This window comes from Enoplosus armatus, chromosome 15 (genome assembly GCF_043641665.1).
Source record: "Enoplosus armatus isolate fEnoArm2 chromosome 15, fEnoArm2.hap1, whole genome shotgun sequence".
NCBI lineage: Eukaryota > Metazoa > Chordata > Actinopteri > Centrarchiformes > Enoplosidae > Enoplosus > Enoplosus armatus.
This window is the reverse complement of record NC_092194.1, coordinates 8,655,158-8,667,865: the sequence shown is the minus strand read 5'-3', so window position 1 is coordinate 8,667,865 and position 12,708 is coordinate 8,655,158. Positions and strand designations below refer to the sequence as shown.

At 42.1% G+C, this 12,708-nt stretch overlaps 1 protein-coding gene across 1 annotated transcript in view; it reads right to left on the bottom strand.

Annotated features, from left to right (window-relative positions):
• LOC139297890 (ryanodine receptor 3-like) overlaps positions 1 to 12,708 on the bottom strand; it is an 80,754-nt gene that overhangs the window by 51,339 nt on the left and 16,707 nt on the right. The window contains 13 exon segments of the mRNA XM_070920700.1: positions 91 to 250; positions 581 to 664; positions 1,587 to 1,690; positions 3,656 to 3,658; positions 3,906 to 4,010; positions 4,099 to 4,315; positions 6,126 to 6,318; positions 6,612 to 6,853; positions 7,861 to 7,994; positions 8,944 to 9,062; positions 9,396 to 9,491; positions 10,878 to 11,013; positions 12,006 to 12,186. Coding sequence (XP_070776801.1) covers positions 91 to 250; positions 581 to 664; positions 1,587 to 1,690; positions 3,656 to 3,658; positions 3,906 to 4,010; positions 4,099 to 4,315; positions 6,126 to 6,318; positions 6,612 to 6,853; positions 7,861 to 7,994; positions 8,944 to 9,062; positions 9,396 to 9,491; positions 10,878 to 11,013; positions 12,006 to 12,186 — 1,774 coding nt within the window.

Genomic DNA, 12,708 nt, shown 5'->3' with positions numbered 1-12,708 from the left:
TCTTGGGTGCTTTCTAAGGTGAGATGCTTTTCACTTGAATATTTATTAGTTTTAGTCCCAGCAAACTGTACACCAATACATCCAGTGTACCTGCTGAATGCCATAGGTCCATCCCTGTTTGATGCGGTCCTTGGCCCACACATTGTGTGCGTTCTCTGCCAGTTTGTCCACAAGCAGCTCCTGACCTGGAGTCAGTTTGATGTCAGATAGGTCCAGAGGACACGGCTTATAACTATTGGACATCATGTAGCTACAGGAAAAAAGATAATGAAAAGAAAACACATTTTCTCTCAGTTATGGAAGTATATCCAATTTACCTACATTAGAGCCTGATATAAATCTTTATGGCAGTGCATACAGTATATTAACACTAAATTTCTTCTCATATTGCTGGACATTTTCTGATGATCATAGACTCTGCTTACACCTTTTGATTCACCATTTCATTTGCTCTTACAACAGAAAGGCCTTAGGTATCATGTGTTTCAATTGAAACTACAGGCAGCTTTATAACAAACAGTTTAAATAAGACGTGTGTTCTGATGGAATTTAGGCAGTAAATATAAGCATGCACACTTACTTCTTAGGGAGTTTTATCTTTTTGAGGGAGCCCTCTGCATTTGGATTGACCTGAACTACACGACAGCCCAATGCCAGCAGGGTCCTGGTGGGGAAAAAACAACACAAAGTGAGTGAATGATTGAAGCTTGTCTGCAGATTGTGTTTAATCCACACCTTGTCGTTACTCCTGATTCAACACTACATGTAGATCCAAGAGTAGCAGAAGAGAGGTTGGGCGTGTTCAAATGGAGCAGTGATGGGTTAAATTGTGCATGTCCTCATCTGTCAGGAGAAAAAGGCCAAAGAATACCCAGGGGAATGCACTGGGTGTGAAGTGCTTTTGACAAATTTTCTTCACACCTTGTGAGAGGACAAAGTGACAGTAAAAATGAGTTTGATGTCACTCAGAAACCCATCAGTGTCACCCAGATGTGTCTGCCACTGCCACAGATCAAGATTAATCACAGAAAACCTCAACGCTGTATCGTTTAATGAGCATTTATGTAAAGCACTTGCAACAACTTTCACTGCGACCTTTATGAGCAGAATCAAGTGTTGAGCAAGACTTGCTTGGTTGAGCAACTCTGGAAATGGAAATGTATTGTTATCTTATAGATAATTTATTTTAATCCTTCATGAGTTTGTACACTGTAGGTGATGGCATATGGGCAGAGATGATGCGATACATTAAACTCAAATTGGGGCTTTAATGAAATGTATCTCTGTGTAAATTGCCACTTAATGCAGGTATAATGGCATTAATGCAAACAAATACACTGTAAGATCCACCACTACATGTTAGTGATGTTGTCTGACTGGACTCTCCCTGATCTTTACCAGGGTTCATATCTACCTCCAGTCGTGTATGTGATACTCCAAATGAATGCTCATAAACATCTGTTTGAAACAAAAGATGATCTCATCTTAGTCTGTTTCTCTCTTTGACTCTGTCCCACACTTTCTTTCTTCTTCTCTTCAAAAACAAAAGTACCGTGGAGAAAATCGATCAATAATGCTCAACATACTTCAGAGTCTCTGTTGACATCTGCAGATTGTAGTTCTTTTCAGTTTCTGGCAGCTTGGAGAAATCCACCAGGCACGGGTGCTGCCGCTTATTATCATCCCTTATCTGGGGGAAGAAGAACAGTCACAGAAATAATATTTCAACTTTCCTTTGTTGCCTGCAACTCTGTAACTCTATATGCATGTGCATCATGTGGGGGAAGTTTACTAAATATATGCATATGAAATACACAGCCTTGTAAGTCAGTGTCATTGTGAACCAACAAGGAGAGTGGGATGTGGTTTAAATACAGGCTGCTACTGGTTGCAGTGATAAGACAGTCTACTCTAGTGAACATGTTATGAAGGAGGAACAAGGGAGCATGTTTTCTTGGGGGAGATAGAAAGGTGTGCGACTGAAACACCAAGTGAGAGGTGTAAGGCCTCTCTCGAGGCTGCACCTTATACCAAATAATCCCTTTGGCGATGCTGCTCAGAGGAGGCGGCATGGCAGTGGTGGATGTTTACCAAGAAAACATGCAGGGCTGTGTACAGATATGCAGCTGTGTGTGTGGGTCCAATGAACACCAGCCAGCTCTTTTGTGAATAGTACAAGAAGTTGACAGGAATTCTCTTCTCTGGCAGTTCTTCCTCTCACTGAATTATATTTGTGGAACAAACAACAAATGAAAAGGGTATTTATATGCAACAAAAGCTAAATAACAAACACCACATTGCTTATTCCCTCTGCTGTAGGGCATCTACTATGAATGCTGCTGTAATCACAATGAATGATAACTACAGAGCACAGAATGAGCTGCAGAGTAACCACACTCAAAATGCATCTAATACGACGTGCACCGTGGCTATCTCTCAACATGTTTTACCACTCTTTGACACATTGTTAGAGCCTCTGACCCCCTGAGCTTCAGTAAGAAAAACTAAACAATACAAATTAAAGTTCTAAATGCTAAATTAAAGCTTCTGTCGAGGTGTTGGAAAGGATGAAGGTTTGTATAAAAGCTGGCGGTATCATTAATAGAGGGAGGTAATTTTGTATTATAGACATAAGAGCTGTGTTCCATATTGTTGTTTGTGTTGTCATCTGTTCCTTTAAGGGCAAAACAGGTCACTTTGGCGTGATCCTTTAGCTAATATACAATAAACCAGTCTTTTGCAGACAAAAAGTAAAAAAATGTTTTGTATCACATATATTCGCTGGTATAATGACATATATAATTAAAGAATTTGGTGAAATAATGCAAAATAATCATTTTTAGTGTTTTTCAATTGATCTTATACAATATTTCATACGGTAACATTAGGCGTTGTACTTCTGTGTTAACTAATACTAAGGATTTAAACAAACTTTGGGTAACAAAGGTAAGGTACCAATTGGGTATTTTGGGAAATACACTTATTCACTTTATAATCGAGAGATCTGTCCATTAAGTATGAAGCTAGAACCAGAAGATGGTTAGCTTAGCATAAAGACTGGAAGCAGGGGGAAACAGCTAGCCTGGCTCTCCCAAAAAAAGTCTCTAAAGCTCACTAATTAACACATTGCATCTTGTTTGTATAATCCATACTCAAAGTCTGCAGTCTGGCTGTATGTTTGAACTTTGAATACAGGCATTCTAGCTGTTTTCCCTTGCTTCTAGTCTTTATGATAAGCTATGCTAAGCTAAGCTAAGAGAGTGGTATTGATCTTCTCACATAACTCTCAGTAAGATAACAAAACAAGCATTTTTCCCAAAATGTCAAACTATAAAAGTATCAAAAAAGCGACCCTTGGGTTTACATTTGGAAGAGGGATTTTGTCTTAAGAGAATCAATAAAATGTGTTTTAAAAGAGGAGAAACTAAATGTAGACAATTAAAACACAGGCTTTCCCTCTTGGTTTATTGCTGCACTGAAATTGCCAAAACACCCTGTTCTGCCCTTTGGTGAAACAATACTTTGTAATTCATGACTTACACTAAAAACACAGACACAATGACTCTGCTACCTACGAACAAACTGGAATGAAGCATCTAAATGAATGGTATGAAAAGCATCGGACATGGAAAATGACAGTGTTCTTTCCACTTACCCTCTTTTTGGTGTGAACCGCAAATTATAAAAGAGAAAGCAAGATGACGTACAGGCTTTGGATGGTTAAATTCTAATACTGCTAACAACTAATGCATTTCAAGCTGAGCCTTTCACTCATTTGTTAAGAACATGTATAATTGTGATGTTTATTTCTCTACAAACATGGCAAAATGTATGGATTATGCTTTTTTATCTTTCGATCCAGAGCAATGATTGTGTTGTCAGAGTATTATCTGCGTATTCCTCACCTTGCCGTACGACCAGCCCAGCTCTATTTTATTCATGCCCCACAGTTCATGGATGTTCTCAGCTAACTTGTCTCGAACCTTCTCTAAATGAGGCAGCATAACAATCTGAGGAAGCAGACATGAAAAGGTTAAACAGTGAGAGGGTTAATGACATGTTTGTCTTAGTAACTCTACTCTTCTCCTGTTAGTTTACCTGGCTGGTCTCAACAGGTGTGGGGAGGTAGGAGGCCTGCGACATGAAATGTGCGGTGCCCAGCAGATCTCGGACTCCATCCACATCCCTCTTGTACTCTTTCACCGGCTCCACCTTCATCTTCTCTTTCGGCAGCAGGGCTTCATAACACGGAGCGTAGCTTGATGGAGGCAGGAACTTAAAGTCGCCATGTCGACCGCCCAACAGGAAACGCACCCTAACAAGATAAAATGTCGGTCATCTTTTGGCTTATTCTATTATTCTACACACTAAAATTGTAGGAGAAAAAAAGTTAATAAATGGGGGGAACAAAGCATGTGTAAATATAATTTATATATTTAATGATAAGTGATAATCAGACAGCTATTAATGAAAGACGCAGCCAGTGAAAAGAAAACCAACCATGCAGCTAAAAGTAACTGCTTTCTCTGCTCCTCAATCAGTTCCGGCCTCTGCTCTAACAGGGACAAGTTTAGCTCTGAGACTGAAAAAAAAAAGATGTCTCAGGCCATCACTGTGAAGAGGCTCTCCTGAGGCCGCCCAAAATAGCTACTCAAGTAGTAGTTGTGACGCAACCAAGCCCATTCTGAACGCAACCCTCAATTATTGAGTAGAGAAGGATGTGAGGCTGTCATTTTCTGGCACGTTTAAATCCATGGAGATGTTCCCCCCCGTTCAGTGGGTCAGATTCAAGCACTGTACGAGCTCCACGGTGTCATAACCCACACAAAAGTGGTTGTCAGGTGGCTCTTTGCATATTAAATGCTGAACGTTAACTCACATCAAGTCATGAATAGTAAGAGAGCGATGAAATGCACGCTGACAGTCTTGTAACTCGATTGTTAGATTTGGTTTAGTGGATTTTTGGATCACTTTTAATGACAACAAGCATCTGGCGACACCATCGGTATTGTAGGAGGAAGATGTCTTACTACAGGCTCCCCGAGCCAACAGCGGAGTTACTGTAGCAGTGACAATGACTGCAGTACAATTACTAAACTCAATTAAGAAAAAAAGAACAGAGCTGAAAAGAGGAGCAGAATGACACTTGAGCACCAACTCTCTGGACCTGTGCAACCTCTCCTTGGAGAGAGCATAGAGAGAAAGAAGCTGTGGCTACACAAGGTGAGTAATATAAACTTTGATAAGCTCTTCTAATAATTAATTTGTTCTGTAAGATAAACAATACGGCTATTAAATGTGACAAAGTTTGCAGTGGAGAAGACATGAAGTGATACCAAAGATGGGAAAATAATGCACCACTGTCCTTTTTCTTTATGTTCTAGCTACACTTGTAGGATGAAGCCTAATGACTTTGGTGACTTTTCCTCTCACGCCACCAACATAAGTACAGCCTCAAAGAGTTGCTAGCGTGGCTGTAGACTCTTAGTCTTCTCCACTGATGAAACAAACTCTAAACAGCCACAGAAGATTAATTAACTCAGGGCATTCTAGCATCTTTGAAAGGCAATGACATGTTGCTTTAACACTGTTGAGTCCACCCTGATTCCTTTCCGTTTCCACTGCTCATAAGCCGCCAGGTCCATTATTACTTTGTTTGAGAATTTGTTTTCATCAGGCAATAAGGATTGAATTCACTTTCAAATAGCTTACATGACCAAATAAAATCAGACTGGCCTCTGGGCTTCAAAGAGTAAAAGCTGTTAATGCAAAACACTGCTTTGCGCCACAAAGTCAGAGTCAATCATGGAATCATGGGAAAACCGCTGGAGCTTGAAATTTCATTTTAAAGTCTTGTCAATCACAGGATCTGTGGTCACCATGGCAACAGAGCAGAATATGAAGACAGCCCATTTTACCTGTGTCCAATCTCAAGGCCTTGAGGATTAATGAATTTTGGACCAGAGAGAGTAGGTGGATTTGATGGATTGAATGCAGGCAGCGTAGGTGTGCAGTATATATACATTATATATTTATACATTTCTTTTGGCTTGAGCTTCGAGGGAGTCATTTCAGGGAGTCTGTTTGTCTCAGACAACACGCAGAAGAAACAAATAAACACTCACTTGACCCCTGCAGAGAAGCTGACGACAGGGAAGAAGAGCCCGTCTGTGTTGAAATTTTCAAACATGCCCTGAACAGGCTGTCCGTTGATCCTGAAAGAGATGCTGGGAGCTCCCAGGTCCAGACAACAGCTCACCACATCCTCTGAGGTCAGGATGTGCTGGTTCATGGACGCAACCGCCCGCGGGATACGACCTGTTCAGGACACACACACACACACACACACAGTTATGTGAAATATGACCCAATGAGTGATGCTGGCACAGATCACGTCTCTCACACACACACACACACACACACACACAGGATTGAATACGCAAATTTGCACACACAAATGCGCACAGTTACACACACTCCGGGCAAGGAGATTGTCCCTGCAGGGCACTGATTCTGTCTAGACACGACCTGGCTGTAGCCCAGGGTTACCGCTCATCTTTAATACATTAGCTTATTATGATATGAGCTGAATTACACACACAAATACAGACCTGACCAGAGGTGGAGTCCATCAAAACCAAACGAGTAGAGGTCATCTCCAACTCCATTGCCTCCCCATCCCTCTCCTCCTCCGGGGTAGGGGGCATAGCCTTTACTGTTGGCCCAGCCCACCCTCAGGTGGGAGGGCTCGCTGGTAACAAAGTGGTCCACCTGGTCAATCATCAGCTCGTAGTACCACTTCTTATACTGAGCGGAGCCTTCGCTCACCCCCAGGAAGATGTTTGGTCTCATACTGGCAATGAAGTGAAACATGAAATCATTAGTTATCCCTCAGAGGAAGAGAGATATTCTCTAATATTCATTTGTAATATGTTTTTTTTTCTTAAAACTAATGAAAGAGTCTGCCTTTAGGACGAGATAATTCACTTTGCTTCTAATGTATTTGGTTCAGGAAGTTCCTAAAAAGTGTCGACCACTTCACTAGTGTCAAGAAAATGATCCCAGAGATGTGTGAGATAAAATTTGAGTTAAAATTATTTCACCGTCACGAAAATACTTCTTTTCATACTACAAAGACTACAAGATGAAGGATTATATGAGATAACAGGGGATTTAAAAGCCAAGTACAATCTCAGTATACAGTGCTTCATTTTCCAAACCGTCACGTCATGGTCCACAGTCGAATTTAAAGACCATGTTGTTAATGGTACATGGTCTATACTCAACATGCAGTTTTAGATGTGTACCATGTATGGAAGTTCAAATTTAGCCTAGTCCTAACGTGAGCATCACTACATTAAAAAGAGTTGCACCACACAAACTAGTTCTTACTAAATATTTACTCTCAGTAACTGTCGCGTAGCTAACTGAACCAGCTGATATATATATATGACAATGTAGTTAATATATCACTTGACCCCCTTAAATTGTTCTATTTTTAAGTTATGTAACAATTTGTGATACTACAGTGATTTCCTGTTTATATTGTTGACTATTTTTAAAGCCTTCACTGACTAAGACATTCCTTAAATTAAGGAAGTAGTTTTGGATTCATACACTTAACACAGTGGAGCCTTTTGGCCTGTTTCCTCTAATTCATTATAATTGATGGATGCGGTACATGTTTTACTTTCTCTTTGAAACTTTAGGATATATCTGTGTTATTTAGTTTATGATGTGATGATAGTTCTTCACTTTTAACCACTTAAAATGTACATTTAAAATGTTGATTAATCTATAATATATAAATATAAAGCATGATGTTGAAAAGGGGGAATGGTGCGTGGATGGCTTTCTGACCTCTGGACATCATTGACCAGCTGGGTTTGCAGAAGCAGATCTCTCTTGGGCAGCAGGTGATCACAGATTAGGTTCTGATTGGTTCGCACAGCTACGCCGTTACACACACACAGCGAGCAGAGCACATCCAGAATCTGAAACAGAATGAGGAGGCAGCAGGGGGGGATAAGCAACAGTATTGAGAGGAAGAGCACAACAGTTCCCCAATAACTGATTACACATTGACCTCATTTTCCCTATTAAACCCTAAATATGAATCCATACCTTTACAGAAATGAATGACTAATTGTCTTTGTCCCTAATCACTGTCCAAGTTGCTGCTCTAGGGACAGACTCTTTTCATGCAACCACTGTATAATTACTCTGAGATGCTTATTGGGGGCAAAAACATGTCCAATAATATCCCTTTGATGTTACACTAACAAAGCCGTAGAATTAAATGGGCCGGGACGCTCAGCCAAGGGTGACAGGCCAGAGCACCCATGCTTTATCATTGGCCCTTTTCTCCTGCTTCCATAGCAAAATGATACATCCAGGCTGATTTATGACCGCGGCCAGCTGACTGCCTGCTCCTGATTTCATTTCACTGTTAAACTGACTGATTCATGATGGGGACACACTGCAACCAAACCCCCCGGGAGCCTCCTGTCAAAGATGGAAGTTTGTATGCTGGTCGAAGGTAAGCACAATAAATTAGTAGCTAAAAAGAAGAAGAGGTGACAAAGAGGCCCAAAGGGAATTGTTATGGAAATGAATGTGCACCCAGTGAAGCACTTTGTTGAGCCTAATGAGGAAACTGGGGATGACTGGATGCAAGGTAAACAGGCGCTTTCAGTGGTTGTGGTGTGCTTCCTTGTTTGACCAAAAGTTTCTGACAACATCCAAGTAACTGGTGATACTTCAGTCTTAAAATAATAGTTTGACGTTTTTGAAAGTTTGGTTTCCTGCATGATACCACTCTCACGTCTTGAGGTGAAAATGAACCTGGAGGCAGCAGCCAGTTAGCTTAGCCATAAAGCGTTTCCCCCTCTTTCCAGCCTTTGTGCTAAGCTAATTGGCTACAGAGCGCTACTTGTTGCTCACCTTGTGGTTGCGTCCGTGCTTGTAGAGCAGCGAAATGATGGACTTGATGTGTCCTCTCTGGATGATGTTGAGGGCCTCGGGGCTCTCAATTAAAATGCAGTGCAGAACTTCCAGGATGCCTAGCACAGCCGCAAATTCATCAATTAGTTAACACCCACGGAAGAGAAAGACACACTAGAGGACACTCGTCAAAGAGACATCCAGTCCACATAAATCAACAGGGAACACTCAGTGCTGCTGCTACATTATTTACATATACTTATGAAGTAGAGGTACCAACATAATTTTCATCTTTTTACATCTTTTAAGACTCATATCCCTGTTGAGGAGTGCTGGGTTGCTATTAAAGGAACCGGATAGTTTAGCAATGTCTCTTTGACAGGAAAAATGCCAGATCTCACTATGCTGTTTCACTGGAGGCTCAGTATGTGTGAGAATGATAATGAGCATACCTGAGGAAGACTCCAGTCTCTCCAGCTTGCTAACCAGCCAGTCCAAGTTGTTGGAAAACTGGGTGCAGTTGTTTCTGTTCCCTCTAATTAACGCCGCTGCAGGGCACAAGGAAAGTGTGCACTAGTCAAATTTCATGGGAAAGAAGACAGTGTTTTTGTGCAAAGTGGTGTGATGGATCCCCTTTGGTGCACTGTCAAATGTCACTTCATACACAACAGCAACAGCAAAAACAATGTCACCCAAATGTGAACGCCTCATATGCATGCCCAAAGCCAAGTAAGGAGAGAGGTTCTGCTTTGACACCCTTATACATATTAATCTGGAAGATGCCTGAGATAGAGGGAGGGAATGACACAAGGAGAGAAAAGACATAAACACATGAGGACAACCACACCCACATGTGTCCTAGCAAAATAAAAAGACAGGGTCACCCAAAGCAGACAGACAGGGAAGAAAGGAGGACGGCATCCCAAATCCACTTAGCGCTGCGCCACAGCAGGTGTGTGGAGGAGGGACCGGGGGAAAAGAGAGAGACGTGGCTGGAACACTAATATAAGCCAGGAGGTGAAAATAAGTGTAAATAAGAGCGTGAAGGACAACCTTAGAGGGCAGAGGGGCTTCAGTGTGGCAGGGTGAAAGATAAACTTTACATATCCACATTATTTTCTTAGGAATGAGACATGACCAAACCACGACATGAAGAAAATCATGGCTCGCAATTTTCTGCATCTTTTACATCACAACAGGTAAAGGAAATGTTCCAGCCAAACGTTGTCAGATGCAGCAGGAGACAGCAGGATTTTCAGATAGAGAGGGAGAGCCAAAAATATATATATTTTCCCCCGCCACATCATTTTAGTGAGATACGTCTATATCCGACAGAGCATATGCTAGCAGTGCAATAGGTTAAAGTGATCTTGCAAAGGCAGGGCTGATGACATTGTGCTATAGGAACACAAAGAACACAGCGAGAGCAAGTAAACAAAACAGAAAACAGCATAGTGATGAGAATTGACATTCAATGGATAAAAAGCCATCTGGCCAATAGGGGACACCCAAAATTGTGTGTGTATGTGTGTGTGTGTGTGTGTGTGACGACTGATCTTGTTGGGCTGATGCCCTGGAAGCACATCACATAAACTGGAAAGCTCTTTTGTACGCAGTGGACCACGTGATGCCAAGTCTTTTGCCCAACAATGTGAGTATGAGTGTGAGTGTTGGAGATGGGGTATTTATTGTGTGCGTGCGTGTGTGTGTGTGTGTGTGTGTGTGTGTGTCTGTATGTATATGTTGAGCTGTCTGAATTCTGGCAACCTCAGAATTCAGTCCTCCACTGTGAGGCGTCTGTAAATGGCTGGTTAAATACCAGGTCTGTGATTGGCTACAGTAGCAGATCGGTTTAAGTGTGTGTGTTTGAACGTACGTGTGTGTGTGTGTGTGTGTGTGTGTGTGTGTGTGTGTGGGGTAGACCAGCTTCTTACCCAGCAGCTCATACAGCAGGTTAAGAATGTCTTTCCAGGCTGCTCCGGCCTCTGACCCAGCACACTCCCCGAAGTGGGCAGCGCTGTTGTAGACGTTCAGACGGTCGATGCAGTTGGACACCAGAGTCAGCATGCCCTAAGAAATGCACAGTGATTATACACACACACATGAAAATAAAATAAACATGAAATGCATGCATTTCACACATTGACATTCGCATTAAAATACATCTTGTTTTAATAACAAGCTCTCATTAGCAACTTAATTTGGTGAACTTTCAATTAGCTGACCATCCTGAACGCAGCCCTATGGCTCTCTCCTGTCCCTTTTGGTGCTTGTGTCATGGTGATTTATACTACTGAGAAATGTCTATAGTGATCAGATATGCTAAATGGAAGGCGTAAAAAGACTAAATGGAAATTGCTGATGATATATAAATGCCAGGAAAAATCATGAGTCAGCGGTCTACAGTGACAAATTGACCTTCTAAATGTAATGTATTAGGGGCAAGACAGAGATGTGCTGTTTTAAATATATTACCATAGAAAGACAAGAGAGAAGGTAAATAAGATGAAAGATTAAATACTGAAATATGCATCATTTGCAAATATTGAAACCACCTAAAATGCATGTATATCCCATTTAGCTAATTCACCCTCATGTATGTTGGCTTGAGGCTACACATTGTTGCAGCCTGTTAGAGTTAAGGGCAGTTTGGATAGTTGACATCATAGTACCCCTCAGTGAGGAAGCTGACATTTCGTAATTGATGAAAGCGATTTCGGTCCTAGAGGCTTAGCAGAAAGCTTCAGTGCACTCGTGCCAGCCTCGGGAAAACGTATAACACCAAAACTGCTGACGCTTCAAATGCAATGCCTCCAAATACAGGATGGCATTGAAACACACCACAAAGAATCAATTGCTTTAGCCTTTCACATACTTTGTCTTTTGCAAGTTTGCCGCTGCTCCCGGCTCACTCACGCGTGCAGTCACTTACTAAAATTGCCTCAATCACAAGTCAAACTCTTTACTCCAGGGGGTTGTTAATATTTAGCTGCACTGCAGAGAAGCTCATGGCGTTATTAATTGATATTTCGTGGAGCTGCTTCCTTTATGGTGAAACTCACTTCCTGTTTGAATAGGTTCTGCCGGTTCTTGAGCGAGCGCAGCTTGATCTGCCTCTCTTCGTGCTCCAGCTCAACGTCAGGGAGCTGGAAATAGGCGATGAGGTCATTGAGAGTTTGGAGCACCTCCTCGACAGGCAGCGCAACCAGTGCCCTATTCTTAACACCCAGACAATCCAGGTCTCTGGGAGGGGGAGACAGAGAGAGCACAGAAACACTCACAAAAAAAAAACTCATTCAGACATGACAGCAGTTTGTGACCATTACTCCCATTCATCACAAATGCAATAACCCACGGGTAAAGACTCTCAAATTGGGAGGCAGACTTGAGGAGAGGCTGTGATGACTAACACAATGTTTAGCCCACAGGTTTATCCATGCTGAAATGCTGATTTCCGCTGGCCGGCTAAAAATAGCTCCTGTCGTACGCGTGTGTCACAGCCGCAGGGGGGTTGGGGGTAGAGGCTGACAGACTCTCACATGTTCCCGCCACAGAGCCCAACCCAGGGGACAGCAGGCCGTTTGATAACAAATAAGGCTACTGGAAGCATCCACTTACGTGCTCCACAGCTTACTCTTTCATAGCTGGTCGTGCATAGCTGTGACGCCACTGCAATGTTTCCCATTTGGAAACGCATGACTGGACCACTGAGTGAGCTGTCTGGGGCTTTGGCACCCCACTCAGTCAAAACTCACAGGCCCACAA